The sequence below is a fragment of the Erythrolamprus reginae genome, chromosome 3, assembly GCF_031021105.1.
Source record: "Erythrolamprus reginae isolate rEryReg1 chromosome 3, rEryReg1.hap1, whole genome shotgun sequence".
Taxonomy (NCBI): domain Eukaryota; kingdom Metazoa; phylum Chordata; class Lepidosauria; order Squamata; family Dipsadidae; genus Erythrolamprus; species Erythrolamprus reginae.
The window spans coordinates 203,829,462-203,851,421 of record NC_091952.1 but is presented as its reverse complement, the minus strand read 5'-3'; the positions used below and the strand labels follow the sequence as shown (position 1 = coordinate 203,851,421).

Genomic DNA, 21,960 nt, shown 5'->3' with positions numbered 1-21,960 from the left:
TTGCCATTTCTCCAGATTACTTATTGCCCCCTGGCTGGATTGCATTGTCATCCAATCCCACTTTCGTCACCAGTGTTAGATCGGGTAAATAGATCAGTTAGTTAGTTAGTTAGTTAGTTCTTTGTTTGTTTGATATTTTATGCTGCTCTTCTCCTTAAGACTCAGGGCGGCTTACAACATGTTAGCAATAGCACTTTTCAACAGAGCCAGCATATTGCCCCCACAATCCGGGTCTTCATTTTACTCATCTCAGAAGGATGGAAGGCTGAGTCAACCTTGAGCCAGTAATGAGATTTGAACCGCTGATCTACAGATCCACAGTCAGCTTTAGTGGCCTGCAGTTCTGCACTCTACCTGCTGCCCCACCTCGACTCTGATAGGTAGACAATTATGAAAGGAAGCTGTCAGACTGCTCAGCCATTCGGCTTTCAGTATTTTCCCACCGGAGTGGAGAATCTAATTGGAGTCTTGTTTCTCCAGTCTCAGTACGTAACCATTTTCCTTATTAAGCCAACATTATCCCACTTAAAAGTCAGCCACTTTGGTACAATATAGTGGTTAAGACACCAGAATGGAACCTGGAAGATTGTGAATTCTAGTGCCAACAATCACTTTATCTAAACCAGTGTTTCTCAACCGTGGCCGTTTGAAGCCCTTCATGGCATCGGACCAGAATATCTCCGAGACTGCCTTCTGCCGCACGAATCCCAGCGACTGATTAGGTCCCACAGAGTGGACTTTCTCCGGGTCCCGTCAACTAAACAATGTCGGTTGGCGGGCCCCAGGGGAAGAGCCTTCTCTGTGGCGGCCCCGACTCTCTGGAACCAGCTCCCCCCAGACATTAGAACTGCCCCTACCCTCCTCACTTTTCGCAAACTACTTAAAACCCACCTTTGTCGTCAGGCATGGGGGAACTGAGATATCTCCCCCGGGCCTATACAATTTATGTATGGTATGCTTGTGTGTATGTTTGTTTAATAATGGGGTTTTTTAATATTTTATATTGTAAATTATTAATTTGTTACAAACTGTTTTTATTGTGTTGTGAGCCGCCCCGAGTCTGCGGAGAGGGGCGGCATACAAATCAAACAAACAAACAAACAAACAAACAAACAAATAAATAAATAAATAAATAAATAAATAGGATGTGCGGACTTCAACTCCCAGAATTCCCCAGCCAGCGTTGCTGGCTGAGGAATTCTGGGAGTTGAAGTCCGCACATCTTCAAACGGCCAAGGTTGAGAAACACTGATCTAAACTATAGGAAGGAGGCAAAGACAAACCATTTATGAAATCTTGCCAAGAGAAGTACAAGGACAAGTACAGGCGCTCATTAAGAATCGACACCAATTTAAAGGCATCCAAAGCAGCAGCAACAACACCCACATAAAAATTATGATAGATCTGATCAGAGGAATTTGTGGAGACACACTTCCTGTTTGTCCCCATCAACTGCAGCTATTGCTCTTCCAGCATTCCCGTCTACATTTTATTGCCTCCTCTCCATTTTTCTGAATTTCTTTCATATTCAACATCTCCCCTCCCTTATAAAACTCCAGCCTGCCCACCCCATTAAGGAGAGGAGACCTCTGCTAATTAATTTAGAAAGAAGGGGAGCATGCTCATACAATTCTGTTGTAACAGTGCTGTGAAATGGCCAGGCTAGTCATCTCTTATTGCATATAGAGAATTAAAAGGGCTGCTTTAGCACAACTCTGCTTTAATAATATTCTGAATTGGTATCAGCGGGTATCTTTATCTTAAGATGCAGCTGCCTCTCTTTTCCTCATTGCAATGTCCAGAAAATAATGAGGATTTTTGTGGCTTGGAATCATAAAGCTGAAATGGGTCTTTTAGGCCATTGAGCCCAATTCCCTGCTCAGTGCAGGAATCGAAATTAAAGCATCCCAGGCAGATGGTTATATCCTTCATTTAAAGACATGCAACAAAGGGAAGTCCACTCCCTTTCTGATCAGAGTTCCTATGTTAGGACATTTCAGAATCTGCTTGCTGTAATTTATATTCATTTCACTGCATCCTGCATTGTAGAATGAAGAAACAGGTGTTGACCTTTTTATATGCAACAACCTTCCAGATTTTTAAAAAGTGTTTTTTCCCTCTTTGTTCAGTTGATCCCCTCTCAAATACTCTATGCCTTTGTTCTCTTTATGTGCAATTTAGTTTCTAGTCTTCTGACTGTTTGGCATTGTCTTTTTCCTAATCTATTACAAGTTACTATGAAGCCTTCAAATCTGGTGCCAAATACTACTCAGTACACATATTCAGTACACACCAATCAGTCAACCAAGATACAGCAATCGTCATAAATACAAACCAGTTGCCAAGCACCTGAATTGTGGCCATGGGACTGTGGGGATACTGAGATGGTTGCAAGTGTCAGGACTGGTTGTAATTCTGCTGTAGCAAAGTTAAAAGAGAGGGTGTGTCATATCTTTCCATTCAAAGGCTGGAAATAAAGAGCAAAGTTTGTGGCTTTGATAGCAATAGTATTTGATGAGAATATACATTTTGAAACCGATTAATCTATTGATTAATAAAGATTTTACTGGGAAAATATATTCTTTTCTCCTTTTTTGCAGAACCTAGCACATTTACCTATCAGGTCAGGATCTATACCTTCCTCCTCAGAGCTATGTCTTATCTGATGTCTTCCCATATTTTTGTTTACCAATGTTCTAATTTGAGAGATGCTAAAACAATGGTAGCTGAAAGTAACCGGAAAGAATCCTGAAATCAGATTCTCTCATTTGCTATTCCAGGACTCTGGGCTGGAAATGCTTCCTAATGGATGGAGATTGTTGTGGCTGGTCCACATCTTGCTCAGCTGATCACAGATTTTGAAAATTGAGAGATGGATGCATATTGGTATCCTAGACCAGTGCTCTTGGCACCTGAGTCTCAGAATGAAGAGGATGAGGAGTTAGAAAGGGAAAGCCAACCGGAGACTGTGACACCCCCAGAGGTGTTATTGAGTGACTCCGGGGACATTCACAAACCACTTATAGATGCAAGGGTACGCAGGGCCATGCCCAGACAGGATTATTTGAAAAGGAAGAGATTAGGGTGCGAATAGCTCTAAAGCAGTGTTTCCCAACCGGTGTGCCGTGGCACACTGGTGTGCCGCGAGACATGGTCAGGTGTGCCGCGAAGAAAGCAGCTCAGCTTCTGGTCTCAAAACTTTTTGCAAAGAGCAAAAAGTTGTGAGAACGGAAGCTGAGCTTCCTTCTTAGCGCCTTCCAAGTTTTCCGGCAACTGCAGCACCCCGCCCGGCTGGAGCCTCCGTGGCGGCAGCAGCAGGTGAGCTTTGGGGCCTGGTGGGAGGGTAGCGGCAGCAGAAGGGCGGCGCGCAGTGGGAGGGTGATGGCAGTGGAAGGGCGGCAGCGGCAGCCGCAGCGGGTAGTAGCCGTGTGGCAGCTGCAGAGTGGTCAGCTGTGAGGCGGAGCTCCGGAACAAAGGCACGGACGGCGGCGGCTGGACATGCTAGAATTGCGTGGCTGGCACTTGCCTGCTGTCTGGGCCGGGACGGAGGCTCCAGCTCCACGTCCATGCCCAGCGCAACGCCAGCATGCACAGCGTCTAGCAACACGTCTATCCACCGCCGTCTGTGCCTCAGTTCTGGAGCTCCGCCTCACAGCTGACGACCTTGCTGCCGCCCCACGGCTACTGCCCAATGCGGCTGCTGAGAGAAAGAGAGAGGGAGAGAGGGGGGAGAGAAAGAGATAGCAAGAGAGGGAGAGAGAGAAAGAGAGATGGAAAGAGGGGGGAGAGAAAGAGAGGGAGAGAGAGGGAGAGAGGGGGGAGAGAAAGAGATAGCAAGAGAGGGAGAGAGAGGGAGAGAAAGAGAGAGAGAAAGAGATAGCAAGAGAGGGAGAAAGAGAAAGAGAGAGGGGGGGGAGAAAGAGATAGCAAGAGAGGGAGAGAGAGAAAGAGAGAGGGAGAGAGGGGGGAGAGAAAGAGATAGCAAGAGAGGGAGAGAGGGGGAGAGAAAGAGAGAAAGAGATAGCAAGAGGGGAGAGAGAAAGAGAGGGGAGAGGGGGAAGAAAAAGAGAGAGAAAGAGATAGCAAGAGAGGGAGAGAGAGAGAGGGAGAGGGGGGGAGAGAGAGATAGCAAGAGGGAGAGAGGGGGAGAGAAAGAGATAGCAAGAGAGGGAAAGAGAGAAAGAGGGGGAGAGAGGGGGAGAGAAAGAGATAGCAAGAGAGGGAAAGAGAAAGAGAGGGAGACAGGGGGGAGAGAAAGAGAGAAAGATAGCAAGAGAGGGAGAGAGAAAAAGAGAGGGAGAAAGAGGGGGAAGGAGGGTGAGGGAAAGACACAGAGGGAGGGAAGGAGGGAGAGAGAAGGAGGGCAAAAAAGAGAGGAAGGAAGGGAGAAACAAAGAGATGGAGAGAGAGGGGGAAAGAAAGAGGAAGGAAGGGGGAGAGAGAAAGAGGGAGAGAGAGAAATAGAGCGAAAGGGAGGAAGAGAGAGATTTTTTTGTCCAAACTTTTTTAGCCCCCCCCCCTCAATGTTCCCCAGGATTTTCTAAATGTGAATAATGTGCCGCGGCTCAAAAAAGGTTGGGAAACACTGCTCTAAAGAACACTTGGCCACGCTTTGTGTCTATATAAGGGAAACTCTTGTGAGAATAACAGCAAAAATCTTTCCAGCCTTTAATGATACTTCCATCTTTAATGACACTTTCCAACTGACTTTCCTTATCACATAGCATCTGCCTTGAGAAGTTCATCAACTTTGAAGTAACAAAGTCCAAATTCAAGGACGTTTCTGGTATACTTTGCAAGCTTAAGACAAATGGTTCCCAACTTTTGTCTAAAGAAGATAACAGGATATATGTCTTCCGCTCATCTGGGAATGTCAGTCCACGGCTCTCCAACTTTGCAAACAAACATTGTATTTTATTTATTTGTTCACTAACACATCTGTTTGGTTGCAGTTTAAAATTGTATAACTGTCATGTTAAGATGACTTTTGCCCCGGCCATTTCCCTCTGAAACAGTCCTTTTAATCCAGTGAAGAGCTACCAAAAATTTTACTACCATATTGTGGGTGTGGCTTATGCAGGATGCCCTGCATTTTCTTTCAACATCTTTCAGTGCAAATTGGGAGCTCTGGGGTGGAGCTTCATTTTCGCTACCCCACTGCATTCTTCCCCTCCCCCAAGCAGTAGCCCACCTCTGCTTTAATCTGGAAAGTTTCACAAGCGGTTTCCCTTGGTCTTACATTAACAAGCTGAGTGTCTTCAAGAATTAACATTAACATGGCTTTGTCTTTATCATTCAAAATTCTTTGAGCTGGATCCCCATCTACAGGTGGCGTTACAACAATGTCCCATAACCCTTCTCTTATGGTAATTGTTTCCATTCAGTTTCTCAAAAGATAAACCGGCTGCTAAGAATTCCATGTTTACTGTTTATTCTTTTGCTATCAGAAGCCTAATTCAACACAGTTTTCATCTCTCCCAGCAACTGCTTCTTCTTTCCTAACTGTTCCTGTTTCTTCCAATACTGGATACACCAATACTGGTTACTTCAGCTCTGGTTCTGCCACTCCTGACTATCCTAGTTCAGTCCTGGTTCTGACAACTTCAGCCTTGACTTGTGTCTGGATATTTCAGCCAGGTCAAGTTTGCCTGGCTTTAGCACTGACCTGGGTCCATATATATACTAATATACCAGATTAAGTTAGTCTCTCTTGATGAAGTTGGACTTAGGGGTCCAGGTGGGCTTATTTCTCACATACCTGCCTCCCAGCTGCATGTCAAAAGCCCTGCCTGTGCTACTCGAGGAGGTAGCCGGGTTGGCGGTGGAGTTCCCCGGACTCATCGTCCTGGGGGACTTCAACCTGCCGTCACTCGGCGAAACCTCTGGGTTGGCACAGGAGTTCATGGCCACCATGACAGCCGTGGACCTGACTCAAGTAGTACAGGGTCCGACTCACGAGGGAGGGCACGCACCTGACATGGTATTCCTTTCCGAGCAATTGAGTAATGGTCTGAGACTAAGGGGCTTAGAAGTATTGCCTTTGTCATGGTCAGACCATTTTCTACTACGGCTTGACTTCCTGGCTCCAATCCTCCCCCGCAGGGAGGCGGAACCAATGAAGATGTTCCGCCCCAGATGCCTGATGGACCCAGAGGGCTTTCAAACGGCGCTTGGGGTTATTCCAGAGGCACTCGTCCACAGTTCGGCGGAGTCTCTCGCGGAGGCCTGGAACAGGGCTGCGGCGGGGGCTCTTGACCGGATTGCGCCTTTGCGACCTCTCCGTGGCGCTAGACCCCGTAGAGCCCCATGGTTCAACAAGGAGCTCTGGGAGTTGAAACGCCAAAAGAGACGTCTAGAGAAGCGATGGAGGAAGAGTAGGTCTGAATCCGACCGAACACTTGTAAGAGCTTTTATTAAGACTTACAAAGTGGCGCTCAAGGCGGCAAGATGCGCGTATCATGCCGCCTTGATTGCATCAGCGGAATCCCGCCCGGCCGCTCTGTTTAGGGTGACCCGCTCCCTTCTTAACCAGGGGGGAGTTGGGGAGCCCTTACAGAGTAGTGCCGAGGATTTTAACACGTTTTTCGCTGATAAAGTTGCTCGGATCCGGGCCGACCTCGACTCCAATTGTAAAACAGAGTCGACTGACAATGAGTCAGTCGAGGTGACTGGGGCACGTACTTGTCCACCTGTCTGGGAAGAGTTTGATCTGGTGACACCTGATGAAGTGGACAAGGCCATTGGAGCTGTGAGTTCCGCCACCTGTTTACTGGATCCGTGTCCCTCCTGGCTGGTTTCGGCCAGCAGGGAGGTGACGCGGAGCTGGGCCCAGGAGATTACCAACGCTTCCTTGGGGAGGGGAGTTTTTCCATCACTCTATAAAGAAGCGCTCGTGCGCCCCCTCCTCAAGAAGCCCTCCCTGGACCCAGCTGTGCTTAACAACTATCGTCCAGTCTCCAACCTTCCCTTTATGGGGAAGGTTGTCGAGAAGGTGGTGGCACTCCAGCTCCAGCGGTCCTTGGAAGAAGCCGATCATCTAGGTCCCCAGCAGTCGGGTTTCAGGCCCGGTTACAGCACGGTTAACCGCTTTGGTCGCATTGATGGATGATCTCTGGCGGGCCCGGGACAGGGGTTTATCCTCTGTCTTGGTGCTCCTTGACCTCTCAGCGGCTTTCGATACCATCGACCATGGTATCCTTCTGCACCGGCTGGAGGGGTTGGGGGTGGGAGGTACTGTTCTTCAGTGGTTCTCCTCCTACCTCTCTGGCCGGTCGCAGTCGGTGTTAGTGGGGGGTCAGAGGTCGACTCCTAGGTCTCTCCCTTGTGGGGTGCCTCAGGGGTCGGTCCTCTCCCCCCTGCTATTCAACATCTACATGAAACCGCTGGGCGAGATCATCCAAGGACATGGGGTGAGGTATGATCAATATACCCAGCTTTACATCTCCACCCCATGCCCAGTCAACGAAGCGGTGGAAGTGATGTGCCGGTGCCTGGAGGCTGTTGGGGCCTGGATGGGTGTCAACAGACTCAAGCTCAACCCGGATAAGACGGAGTGGCTGTGGGTTTTGCCTCCCAAGGACAATCCCATCTGTCCGTCCATTACCCTGGGGGGGGAATTATTGACCCCCTCAGAGAGGGTCCGCAACTTGGGCGTCCTCCTCGATCCACAGCTCACATTAGAAAAACATCTCTCAGCTGTGGCGAGGGGGGCGTTTGCCCAGGTTCGCCTGGTGCACCAGTTGCGGCCCTATCTGGACCGGGACTCATTGCTCACAGTCACTCATGCCCTCATCACCTCGAGGTTTGACTACTGTAATGCTCTCTACATGGGGCTACCTTTGAAAAGTGTTCGGAAACTTCAGATCGTGCAGAATGCAGCTGCGAGAGCAGTCATGGGCTTACCTAGGTATGCCCATGTTTCACCATCACTCCGCAGTCTGCATTGGTTGCCGATCAATTTCCGGTCACAATTAAAAGTGTTGGTTATGACCTTTAAAGCCCTTCATGGCATTGGACCAGAATATCTCCGAGACCGCCTCCTGCCGCACGAATCCCAGTGACCGATCAGGTCCCACAGAGTGGGCCTTCTCCGGGTCCCGTCAACTAAACAATGTCGGTTGGCGGGCCCCAGGGGAAGAGCCTTCTCTGTGGCAGCACCGGCCCTCTGGAACCAACTCCCCCTGGAGATTAGAACTGCCCCTACTCTTCCTGCCTTCCGTAAACTCCTTAAAACCCACCTTTGCCGTCAGGCATGGGGGAACTGAAACATCTTCCCCTGGGCATGTTTAATTTATATATGGTATGCTTGTGTGTATGTCTGTTAGTTTATGGGGTCTTTTAAATCTTTTAATTTTAAATTTGTTAGATTATTTATGATTTGTTTCCACGTGTTGTGAGCCGCCCCGAGTCTTCGGAGAGGGGCGGCATACAAATCTAAGTAATAAATAAATAAATAATAAATAAATGTTGTGTTCTGTTCCAAACTGGGGAAAAGATATTGGAAACATGGAGGCTGATTGAAAATATGGTTTATTGATGAACAGAACTAAGGTTTGTGGCTCTGGTTCAGCTGACCAACAGGTTTGAAGAGTACAGTATATGGATTTTTATAAGTTTCAGAGTTGCTGCTGGGTGTGTGTGTTGTGTAATGTCTGAAATGCCCTTAAGGCAGGGGTCTCCAAACTTGGCAACTTTAAGACTTGACAAGTTGTTATAAACCAGTATTTAACAGTTACAATGTATTTACAAGCACTTTTTTTTGTAAATCAATCACGCCAAAGCCTACTGCAACAATATCGCCAAAAAGGCTTCAAGAGTTGCTAACCTAATCCCACATAGTTTCTGCTCTGGTAATCTCACACTACTAACCAGAGCATACAAAACTTTTACCAGGCCAATCCTTGAATACAGCTCATCTGTCTGGAACCCACACCACATTTCAGACATAAACACTCTAGAAAATGTCGTTTACTAGAAGAGCCCTCCACTCCTCCACTGGCAACGAATACCCTACTCAACTAGACTTAGAATCCTAGATTTGGAAAGCTTAGAACTATGTTGCCTTAAACATGACCTAAGCATAGCCCATAAAATCATCTGCTACAACATCCTTCCTGTCAATGGCTACTTCAGCTTCAACCACAACAACACACAAGCACACAAGATACAAACTTATTTATTTTATTTATTTGTTTTGTCAAGTACATATTGGAGGTATGTAAAGATATATTTATATACATGATACTAGTAAAAAGAAAAATAAGGAAAAAAACATTAGATATAATAATATTCATATACATGATACTAGTACAAATATAAAGAAACATTAGGATAGGGGACGGAAGGCAGGCTGGTGCACTTATGCATGCCCCTTACTGACCTCTTAGGAATCAGGAGAGGTCAACAGTGGATAGTCTAAGGGTAAAGTTTTGGGGGTTAGATGATACTACAGAGTTTGGTAGTGAGTTCCATGCATCAACTACTCGGTTACTAGAGTCGTATTTCCTGCAGTTGAGTTTGAAGCAGTTTACATTATGTTTGTATCTGTTGTGCGCTCATGTAGTAGTTGTTGACTTAAAGTAAACTGCTCCAAACTCAACTGCAGGAAATACGACTTTAGTAACCAAGTAGGTAATATATGGAACTCATTACCTGACTCTATAGTATCATCACTTAACCCTATTGATCTCTTCCGATTCCTAAGAGGTCAGTAAGCGGTGTGCATAAGTGCACCAGCGTGCTTTCCGTCCCGTCCTAATGTTTCTCTTACTAGTATCATGTATATAAACATTGTTATATTATTATTATTATTATTTATTATTATTTATTATTATTATTATTAATAATAATTATTATTATAATAATAATTAGATTTGTATGCCGCCCCTCTCCGCAGACTCTTTGTATACTACCAATATTACTTGACAAAATAAATTAATAAAATAAAATAAAGATTCCTTCCAACTTTTAAAAGACAAGATTCAATCTCGAACTGCCAAAGTATGCAAGAAAAATATGATGTAGTTAAGATTTCAACTTTAAAAAATTGCATTAGTACTTGAGTACTAAACTTTTTTCCAGTCTGCCCCTCGTGATCCTAAAAGGGCGAGAGTGACTCACTCTCCCCAAGCACAGAATGGACTGAACCAACGCTGAGAAGAGCGGGGAACAAACATGAGATTACGAGACACATCTCTCGACCTCCCCCCTCCCTTTTTCCCCCTTGTAACATTTGTCGTTGCTCTAGAGCTCGGAGAAAGTCGGGTAGTAGGAATGTACCATTATCGTGGGGGGTAGCGCGCTCATTGTAACGTTCTTAGAAATGCCTTGGCTCGTTAAAAAAAAATATCGTAGCAGCCCCTCCCCCACCCTCCAAATAATTTTATCAAAGCGTTGAATAAAACAAGCATGTTTTCCCGGTGTACATAGCAGGCCCTCCTGCCTTTACCTCACCCTCCCCCCCCCGCTTTTTGATGCAGGAAATGGCTCGACCCAACGGGTTACTGCTTCCTCCCTTCAAGTAGCCCGTCTTTTCTGGAGATTTTTTTAAATTTAAATTTTATTTTTGGCCGCCAAGAGGCGTCGAGAAAGGAGCCGCCGTGCTGCGCTGAGGCGTCTTCAGGCGGAGGGGGGGACTCAAAAGATGTCGGTGGCGTTTGCGGCCCCCCGGCAGCGGGGCAAAGGCGAGATTACGCCGGCTGCCATCCAGAAGGTGAGCTGTGGGGCCTAGCCCGTGTGTGTATGTATATGTGTGTGGGAGGGGGTGGGGGGGAACGAGTGTTTCGCCCCGTGCAGAAGCGAGAGTCGGGATTCTGCGCCGTCCTTCCCTGCGCGCGAGCTGACCCGAGGCCCGGCGCTCGTGACCTGGCAATGATATCGGATGCAGCGCCTTCATTTTGATGCCGACCTGCTGCTTTCTCTCTCTTTCTCTTTCCCCTCACGGTCGCCTTCCTGGGCGTTTCGGGACTTTTGGGTCATGACTCTTGGGACCGAGGGTGCTGAAAAACATAAGGAATTTGGGCCTATGACACGAAAGAGGTCGTCTCCACACGAGAAGTTGTGGTCTAACCCAGGAGTAGGCAAAGTTGGCTCTTCTATGACTTGTGGACTTCAATTCCCAGAATTCCTGCGCCAATCATGCTAGCTCAGGAATTCTGGGAATTGAAGTCCCTATGTCAACTGCCTTTGTCTTTGCAGTTCAAACTCTAAAGGAGATTGGGTAAAACCCTGCTAGTAACAAGCAAGTAGATGGGGAAGTAATTCAAGTTGTAAATTCAGGTGACCCAAACCAGCTCCAATCAAGAGAGTGAACTGACTCCTGTAAGCAAGGGACTTCTGGCAACTTTAAGACTTGTGGACTTCAACTTCCAAAATTCCTGGCCAGCTTTCTGGGAGTTCTGGGAGTTGAAGCCCACAAATCTTAAAGTTGCTAAGGTTGGAGACCCCTGCTCTGGAGGATAGTGAGATGACTGGAACTCTTGTCTATGGAGATTCTCAGTTACCCAGAATCATGGTTGTCCCAAAGATGCTTTTTTAAAGAGGCGACTGGACTTTCTGGTTTTCCTTTGAAGACGTCCCAGAAACGTCTTCAGAAGAAAAACCAGAAAGTCCAGTCGCCTCTTGAAAAAAGCACCTTTGGGACTGGAGCGCTTGTTAATGTTGCAGTAATAATATACGAGGGTTGCCCAGAATGTAATGCACCACATTTTTTTTCTTCAACAATTATTTATTGAACACAATGAAACTTACATACAAGAAATAATGTTTCTTCCATACTCCCTATTTTTCCACGTAATCTCGGTCCCATTCTATGGCTTTCCTCCAGCGAGACACAAGGGCTTGTATGCCTTGTTGATATAACTCCTTGTTTTGATCACGAAGCTTGGAGCTCTGCCGAACTGTCTTCTAATGGCCTCACCCTAACCATACTTCCCAGTGACTAACCATACTTCTGTCGACTGCAGATTCTCCATAAACTGTACACAAACATTTGTGAATGTTCCCAACAGTTTCTTCGCAGTGAGAAATTCAATGACAACAGGCTGCTTGTAACATACATCACTAACAGACATCATTTTGAAACACTGCTGCAGCTACACTATCTGTCTGAAGAAACACAAAATTTACACACACACTCCTGACAATTCAAATAATGTATATGTTAAGTTTTGTATTTGTACCATTACTGTAGGCTGAGAAAAAAAGGGTGGTGCATTACTTTCTGGGCGACCCCCGTAGTTTTGCTTTGATAGTCATAGGAATAGTCCATATAATTCCACAGCTTAGTTGAAGAAACCAGGCATAAAGTCAATATGAGTTGGCCTTCTCCGGGTCCTGTTGGCTAAGCAGTGTCGGTTGGCAAGGCTGCAGATGAGGGCCTTCTTTGTGGCAGCATCAGCTCTTTGGAACCAACTACCTCCTGAGATCTGTACTGTCCCCACTCTGCTGGCTTTCCATAAAGCTTTGAAGACCTGACTGTGCCTTCAGGCCTGGAGCCATGATCAATCAACACATCTTTAGATCCGGCCACAGTAAGACTCTATTATTGTATTAAGTGGGGTTTAAAATTGTTTTTACATTGTTTTTTAGTTGTTGTAAGCCGCCCAGAGTCCTTCAGGAGTGGGCTGCATACAAATTTAATAAATAAATAAATAATAAATAAAATATTCTTAGCGTCTCCTAGTTGTACTGCAGTTCAGTTGTTTTTAATGGCTAGGTGGATTTTAGAAGTTTGCATACAACCTTAGATACCATGTTGGTGGAAGGCTGATCCAAGGTGTAGATATTTTTTTTTAAATAAGACAGGCTGTGGTTTCACAGAATGCTAAACCACACTGCATGTTTGTAGTTTCATTTTCAGAATTCAGTAGTTGTGATCCAAAAAGCATGAATTTTGGTTTGTTGGGAATTAGCTAGTTGGTTACTGGTAAACCAAGGTTGAGCAAGCCATAAACTAGCGTACTTTGTAAACATAGCCAAATACCTAAAAGTTGAAGTAAATTCAAAGAGATCAAATGTTGTAGAAAAAAAACTCAGGTAATGTTTTGGACTGTTGATGGGGGCATTCCTGACATATGACAGCATGTTATTGTTAACTTGCCTATTATTGGTGAAACAAATAATGAGAGTAAGCCAGTATCATATTAATTCATATATCTTTGGACTTCAAAGAATCTGAGAGGGACCTAGTACTTGTAAGAACAGGATTTTAAGGCCAACCATGATCAGTGCTACACTTGCTGACGCACATTAATGAAGTTTAATTAAATAGGTAAGGTAAGATTAGTTTTAAACCTTTAGGGTTTAATAGCTACACTACTTTCATTTCAAGATATTTTGAAGTATTTTTGTTGCAGCTTAGTCACCATAACATAAGATAAATACACTATATATAAAAAGGATGAAAGATAGACAACGGACAACAATGTACTGTATTTTTGTTTCTCTTTGAATATTTTCTATTGGACAAAAAGATGTAGTTAAAAAGTGAGCGTATAATTTGTATTAAATGCTGTGAAAAATGTTAATAGAGTTTACCCAGTTCTATTATTTAAAACTGCTGTTGAAAAATGTTCCTGTAGTTGTAGAACTAGAAAAACTGCTCCGGGGATCTGATTATTACAGATGCTCATACTGTATGTAGCCTTAAAGAAAAATTTGAAATTCTTGTTGGTACTTGTTACAATATAAAGGAAGACTTAGATCATTGATATTGTTCACATACTATAGCAGTTTTTTAAAAAAAAGCTAAAATATATGAAGTCTTAGACCAGTCATTGATCTCTGCTCAAACTACTTCCTTTGTTTATTTATTCATTAATCACATCCAAAATAGCTACCTGTGGGTATTATACATCAATCAACAAAATAAATATAAAAAAATATAAAAATTCACACTAAAAGATAAAGATAATAAAAAACAAATTTACAAAATCTAGGCAAAGAAAAAATAGAATGGCAGCTCAGTAATGAAGTCATTGAAGAATGGCTCCAATTTCCTTGGAACTCTGGGCCTGATAACATAACTAGGTCTTGATGGACTTCTGGAGTATCAAAGGGATGGAGCTAAACTAGTTTTGGGGGAGGTGGGAAGAATGTTCATCAGGTAAGTGCCATGGCAGAGAGCGCCTGTTTCCTGGAACCCACCAAAAGATCCCTAGCTGATGGCATACACTGCATGCTTTCTTTACTAGATCTAAAAGGAAGAGCTGAAATAATTGGGTAGAGGCAATGTCTCAATTCAGTCCCATGGCATGAAGGACATTAAAGGTTAAAACCAGCATCTTGAATTGGACCTGAAAGTAAACTGGCATCCAGTGCAGCTCGCAGAGCTGTAACATGCACTATTCTAGGAGCAGTTATAACTACCCTGCTGTTGCATTCTGTACCAGCTGAATCTTATTTATTTATTTATTTATTTTATTTATTTAAATTTATTTATTTATTTAAAATTATTTATTTATTTATTTATTTAAAATTATTTATTTATTTATTTATTTGTGTGTTTATTAGATTTATTTATTAGATTTGTATGCCGCCCCTCTCCGCAGACTCGGGGCGGCTAATAACAATAATAAAACAATGTACAGAGAACAAATCTAATATTTAAAAATCTAAAACCCCATTATTTAAAAGAACATACAACACAAGCATACCATATATAAAACTATATAGGCTTGGGGGAGATGTCTCAATTCCCCCATGCCTGACGGCAGAGGTCGGTTTTAAGGAGTTTGCGAGAGACAAGAAGGGCAGGGGCAATCCTAATATCTGGGGGAGCTGGTTCCAGAGGGTCGGGACCGCCACAGAGAAGGCTCTTCCCCTGGGTCCCGCCAGATGACATTTTTTAGTCGACAGGACTCAGAGAAGGCCAACTCTGTGGGACCTAGCCGGTCGCTGGGATTTGTGTAGCAGAAGGCGGTCTCGGAGATATTCTGGTCCTATACCATGAAGGGCTTTATAGGTCATAACCAACACTTTGAATTGTGACCGGAAACTGATCGGCAACCAATGCAGACTGCATTGAAATTATTGGCAATGATGCTGAAATTATTTATTTATTTACTGTTGTTAGCCACTCAGAGTCTGTTTCGGTGAGCGGCATATAAATGCAATTAATTAATTAATTAATTAATTAATTTTTATATATATATACATACATACATACATACATACATACATACATACATACATATGTCACATGTTTACGCTGAATTTGAAAATTAAGGGAGACTAGGATAGATGTATTTCGGCCTTATTTTGGCCTCATCAGCTAGCCATACCCACTGGGACTTGAACCTGCAACCTTTGCCTTGTAAGGCAGAGAATTATCCTCTAGGCTACATATATATATGTCACATGTTTTTTTGCTGAATTTGAAAATTAAGGGAGACTAGGATAGATCTATATATATATCTATATATATATAATTATGGGTTTTTAGCTTTCTAATTATTGAATTTGTATTATATATTGTTTTCTGTTACTGTTGTGAGCTGCCCTGAGTCTGCGGAGAGGGGCGGCATACAAATTTAATAAATAATAAATAAATAAATAAATAAATAAATAAATATTATTATTTAAATTTGTATGCCGGCCAACTCCCAAAGGACTCTGGGCAGCTTACAGCAAAAAACAATAGCAGAACAGCATTAAAAAACCATTTAAAATCCAATTAATAAAAAAACATGCATTTTTTCTGTGGACAGATCAGAACCCCATCCGATCAGTGGCTCCAGGCCTGCTGGCTTTCCGGAAGCCCAGTAGGGTGGGGGAAGTACGGATTGGAAGTAGATGATTCCAGAGAGCCCGTGCCGCCATAGAGAAGGCCCTCCCCCATGGTCCTACCAATTGGCATCGCTTAGCTTATGGGACCTGGAGAAGGCCGACTATGTGTGCTGTTATCGGTTGCTGGGGGTTGTGTGGTAGGAGGCGGTCCCGCAGATAGTCCGGCCACTGAACTTCTGGATACTCTTCAAGGACAACTTCAGGTTGAGCACATTGGTTCAGTGTGGAGTGATTATAAACACATCTTCTCAGTCCAGGAAATGGGCACAAGTGGTGATAGATACAAAGGTATCCAGAGCTCTACTAGCCATGACCTATTGATTGCTTGTGAATTTTATGTCGACTCACAGATTATGCACTGCTTCTATGTGGGATAGTGCAATCCCATCCAGCATCAAAAATGGCATAGTTCTGGAACCAGTGAGGCCCAAAATCCAGAGCCACTCAGTCGTGTCAGGATTCATCATCTTTACAATCTTTATAGACTTAAAACACCAGGATAAAACATTCACAGTATTTCTTAATTTATTAGGAGTAGAAATATATAATGGGGTATTATCAGCATGCTTTCATCAACACATGGTAACAGATGGGCTCACCCAGTAGCCTTGTGTAAATGCTGAACAGGAGGGAGAAACTACCAAGCTCTGTGGCACCCACATAATAGGGGAGGAGCACAGACCTCACCTTCCCAGTCACCACCAGAGTGAAACCAACCCTAAAGAAAAGAGGTGAACTACCACAACACCATGCTGCCTACCCCATCTTCTAAGCCAGTGCTTCTCAACCTTTCTAATGTCGCGACCCCTTAATACAGTTCCTCATGTTGTGATGACCCCCAACTATAAGTTTAGCGCCAATTCTTCCAACAGATCTTTAAGCTGATTGGCAAGAGGTCAGAGGGACACCCCCTGTAAACACCTGATTGGTTGGATTGTAAAAATATGTTCCGAGATGCCAGAATAAAAGCTTTAGTTGCTTACACCAGTGGTCCCCAACGTTTTTTCCACCAGGGACCAGTTTCAGCAAGACAATTTTTCTATGGCCCAGTGGGGGCGGAAAGGGGCGTGGTTGGGGGTGGGATTAAGCATGGGGGTGCTGGTCCTCCCCGCCCCTCTTTCCCACCATCGTCCTGTGGCCGGCAGAACCTGCCTCCCAAGCCCTCTTGCCCAGCGGGAGCTAAGCGCTGGAGAGAGGGGGTCAGGCTGGCCCTCCTGCCTCCCCCCAGCCAAAAACGCAAAAGCGCCCCGCGGCAGAAGCCAAAAGAGGCTTGAGCCTCTTGGTCCTTCCCGCCCCTCTGTCCCATCCATCGTCCTGTGGCCGGCAGAACCTGCCTCCCGAGGCCTCTTGCTCGGTGGGAGGCGAAGCGCTGGAGGGAGGGGGTGGCGGCATGAGGGCCGGCAGCTGCTGACTCCACGGACCGGTGCAACATGCCCCGCGGCCCAGTACTGGTCCGCGGCCCGGTGGTTGGGGACCCCTGGCTTACACCATTGGAAATTTGTCTTTTTCCATGGTCTTAGGCGACCTCTGTGAAATGGTCATTCGACCCCCAAAGGGGTCCCGACCCCAAGGTTGAGAACCACTGTTCTAAGCTGATTCAGAAGAAGGATACCATATACTTCCTTCCCTACCTATAATATACATACCGTAATTTTAATCTAAAAGTTGGTTAACCTTTAGTTAAAATCAATGCCAAGTAATTAATTTGAGTTCCATTAAAAAGTAGCTTGTATGAACCAAGTAATTTTAATTTACTTGTGAAATCTTGTAGCTACTTCCAATGAAAATGAAAAGATGCTTTAAATAACTTAAGTAATATAATTTAATAGATCTATTAAAATCAATCTATTTTGTCTGTTACAACTGATACTCCTTAGAAGAACTTTGGGTTTTTCTTCTTGAAATGTAGCCATGAAATGTGATTGACCAAATGACAGAAAAGTCATTTATTTAGGAGTAGCCAAGGAAGGTAGTATAAAATGATTATTGTCAAACATTTACATACTTAAACATATTTAAGTGAAGTTTTTCGAGTTCTAATTTTGTATGACTGATTCATCCTATTCTTATATTTTTAATTTTTCTTCCCAAAGTTAAATATCTACTTTGAAAGAGACTTTGTTGTTTCTCATACAAAATGATTGATAGATATGTGAGAGACTGTGATATGATGAAATATTTTTTATTGTTTAAAAAAAATCTAGAAAGGATATTGCTACTAGCTCTATAACAATGAGAGGGATAACTTATAACTAAGGGATTCTTTTTTGATGTAGTTTTATTATTGTTAGTTAGAATTAGAATAACTTTACTGTCACTTTAAATAATCAGCATACATTAAAATGAAATTTTGTTGTATACAGCTCCCAGAGGGTCACCACCTTCAATATTCACTACAAAAACTGGACAAATTAATACGTAGGTGCATAGTCAGCCAGATATTTAGTTTGAATTTGGCAGTTTAATGAGACCTATTAAGTCCTTGCCAAAGACCTGGGATAGGCACATGTGTTGTTCAATTATATTAAAGGTTTGAAAATATTTTGCAATTGACTGATGGTGATTTTGTCAATGCCAATGCTTTCTTTTGCCACAGTTATCCTACTTCTGTTTGCAACTTTTTGTATTGTGTGACATTCTCTAGTTTCTTCTTTTCTGCTCTGCAGTGTCTACTGTGCAAACTCTTTTGGCTTTATACAATTGTTAAATCTGTGATGTTACAATTATTGTTGATTACATTTGTATGCCACCAATCCTATCAACTCTGGATACACCCTTATGCAACTGAGGGTCTGATTTTATATTTTTGTATCACAGAAGATTACTTGAGGTTTTTTGGGAAAAAGTAATATTGCAAAGCTGAACTGTCTGATCTTAAAAGAATGGGAAAAATGATAAGTTATACCTTCAGTTTAGCTATAATCTTGTCACAAGTAATTGTAGGGAAGTAATCAGTCTTTTGCTAAACTTTCAGAAATGGTATTTAAATACAGTTGATAAGCAACACATGTTGACAAAAGTCAGTTTTTTTCAGCTTTGCCTTGATATCTGTATTTTAAGTAAAACAGTAAAACCGGTTAGAGCTCAGTCAGTACTAGTTTATCTCATTCTAAAAATCTGTTCTATTATTTCAGATGTTGGATGAAAATAATCAACTGATTCAATGTATAATGGACTACCAGAATAAAGGCAAAACTTTGGAATGCTCTCAGTAAGTTAATGTTAACTTCAATATATCAGCCTGGACTCCTAGTGGTTATATGAATATGTCACAACACACTTTTCATGTTAACAGCACAAAAGTAGTTTGCCATTATTTTCCTTGAATATCTTTTTTTAATAAAATTTTCTAGTTGACTGTATACAGTGATCCCTCGATTTTCGCGATCTCGATCATCGCGAAACGCTATATCGCGAGTTTTCAACCCGGAAGTAAACTCCACCATCTGCGCATGCGTGCCCTTCCACGCATGCGTAGATGGTGGAGTTTCCCCGCCGGGCAGAGGCTTCCCTGGGTCGGCGGCGCGAGCAACGGCGTGGGCGGGCGGCACGCGCGCAGGGAAACCCCAGCTCCGCTTCCCAGCTGGGAAGCGGCCCCAGCAAAGGCGTGGGGCGGGCGGGCGACGCGCGCGCACTTGGGGACACCCCAGCTTCGTTTCCCAGCTGGGAAGCGGAGGTGGGGTGTCCCCAAGCCCGCGCGCGTTGCTGGGGCAGCTTCCCAGCTGGGAAGCGGAGCTGGCAACAGCGTGGGCGGGCGGGGTGTCACTTCGCCGCTCGTGTCCTGGCTAAACTGGGCGGCAGGAGACAGACTTTGAGTTTTTGGCTGCGGGGGGAGAAGTACGTAGGACTTTCCTAACTCCCTCCCCCCGCAGCCAAAACTCAAAGCCTGTCTCTTTTTTTTCTTGCGGCGAGCCCAAGCCGTTCCTCTCTCGACCGCAGCCGAGCTTCCCTCGGCCACCTTTGGCCCCGTTGCCTCCTCCCCGCCTGCCTTTCCTCGCCAAGCGCACAAAAAAAAAGAGAGAAGGCTTCTACCAGAAGCCGGGGACGGCGGGCAGGGGCATGAAGGATCTCCCCGCCGGCCTCGGGAGCGCGTGGGAGGGTGGCGAGCCTAGGAAGACCAGGCGACACCGGCCGCCGTCGAGATAGAGGAGGAAGCGGATCGGCGCTCCGCCCCGCCAGGGTTCCTCTCCATGAGGGCGTTCGCCGAGCTGCCCGTCTTCAATTCGCCATCTCACCCGGGCTCCCGATCCTGCTAGGCGGCGGGGAGACTCGGCGGGGAGCACGCGCGTCAGGGACCCAGAGCGCCCTTGTGGCCGCCCATTCATGCCGCTCCGTCGCTCGCCATGCCGGTTTCCCCTCAGGAGACGCGCCTGAGTGGCCTTTTTGCTGTTCCTCTCAAGAGTTCTTGCGGGGGAAAAGCCGCTAGCCGGCTTTCGGAGCTCCTCCGCCATCACCCGGCTTCTGGTAGAAGCCTTCTCTCTTTTTTTTCTACCAGAAGCCGGGTGATGGCGGAGGAGCTCCGAAAGCCGGCTAGCGGCTTTTCCCCCGCAAGAACTCTTGAGAGGAACAGCAAAAAGGCCACTCAGGCGCGTCTCCTGAGGGGAAACCGGCATGGCGAGCGACGGAGCAGCATGAATGGGCGGCCACAAGGGCGCTCTGGGTCCCTGACGCGCGCGCTCCCCGCCGAGTCTCCCCGCCGCCTAGCAGGATCGGGAGCCCGGGTGAGACGGCGAATTGAAGACGGGCAGCTCGGCGAACACCCTCATGGAGAGGAACCCTGGCGGGGCGGAGCGCCGATCCGCTTCCTCCTCTATCTCGACGGCGGCCGGTGTCGCCTCGTCTTCCTAGGCTTCCTATGCAATACAGTATGTATGTAGCACGTTCACGCGACCCCCGTGAGGCGGTGGGGAGAGGTGGTGGGTAGAACCTCTCTCTCCCTCTTCCCCCACCCACGGAAAAAATAAAGCAGCCCCAGCCAAAGACGCCCAGCGAGAAAGAGGCCTCCGAGCCGGACTTGTTGCTTCTGCCTGCCAAGAGAGCCGGGCGTGGGCAGCAGCCGAGAAAAGTCGGCGCGGAGGTCTCTTTCTCGCTGGGCGTCTTTGGCTGGGGCTGCTTTATTTTTTCCGGGGGGGGGGAGGGAGAGAGAGCTTCTCCCCGCCACCTCTCCTCCGCCGGAGCTCTGCCGCGTGCGCCCCTTCGCAGCCCCCTCGCTCCTTGTCCTGACAGCCCCACCCCACCCCAGCACTTTGAATCATTGTTCTCCGGACCCCTCCCGCTCAGCCCGGCTGCTGGATTCAAAGTGCTGGGGTGGGGTGGGGCTGTCAGGACAAGGAGCGAGGGGGCTGCGAAGGGGCGCACGCGGCAGAGCTCCGGAGGAGAGGTGGCGGGGAGAAGCTCTCTCTCCCTCCCCCCCCCCGGAAAAAATAAAGCAGCCCCAGCCAAAGACGCCCAGCGAGAAAGAGACCTCCGCGCCGACTTTTCTCGGCTGCTGCCCACGCCCGGCTCTCTTGGCAGGCAGAAGCAACAAGTCCGGCTCGGAGGTCTCTTTCTCGCTGGGCGTCTTTGGCTGGGGCTGCTTTATTTTTTCCGGGGGGGGGGGAGGGAGAGAGAGCTTCTCCCCGCCACCTCTCCTCCGCCGGAGCTCTGCCGCGTGCGCCCCTTCGCAGCCCCCTTGCTCCTTGTCCTGACAGCCCCACCCCACCCCAGCACTTTGAATCCAGCAGCCGGGCTGAGCGGGCGGGGTCCGGAGAACAATGCCTGGCGCCGCGCTCCGATGCCCGAGCTCCTTTCGCCTGCGGCTCCTAGCCCACCGCCTCGCTGGTTGGCTTCTCCTGCTCAGCCTCGCCTCGGCCTTTGTGCACGGCTTGTCCCGAAAGCCGCCCCCACCGCAGCACTTTGAATCCCGCCGCTTCTGCTGGATACGGGCGGTGGGTGGGACCAGCGGCGCGGAAGCCAGGGCTGTGGCAGCTCGCCCCCCCATCGCCCGTATCCAGCAGAAGCGGCGGGATTCAAAGTACTGGGGTGGGGGGTGTCCCGACAGCGGCGGGTGAACGGGGCGAGCGAACGAGGCGGGCAAACGAGGCGAGCGGGGGGGGGCGAACGAGGCGGGCAAACGAGGCGAGCGGGGGGGTGAACGAGGCGAGTGGCGAACGAGGCGGGCAAACGAGGCGAGCG

At 46.4% G+C, this 21,960-nt stretch overlaps 1 protein-coding gene across 3 annotated transcripts in view; it reads left to right on the top strand.

Annotated features, from left to right (window-relative positions):
* The first annotated feature begins 10,379 nt into the window (after positions 1-10,379).
* SS18 (SS18 subunit of BAF chromatin remodeling complex) overlaps positions 10,380-21,960 on the top strand; it is a 43,918-nt gene continuing 32,337 nt past the window's right edge. Inside the window, exons 1-2 of one of the 3 annotated variants that reach the window (XM_070747667.1) lie at positions 10,380-10,711; positions 18,921-18,997. In XM_070747667.1, coding sequence (XP_070603768.1) covers positions 10,643-10,711; positions 18,921-18,997 — 146 coding nt within the window. In that variant the 5' untranslated portion in view covers positions 10,380-10,642. The remainder of the gene's footprint in view (positions 10,712-18,920; positions 18,998-21,960) is intronic. The other 2 variants (XM_070747666.1, XM_070747665.1) reach the window with 2 other exon arrangements.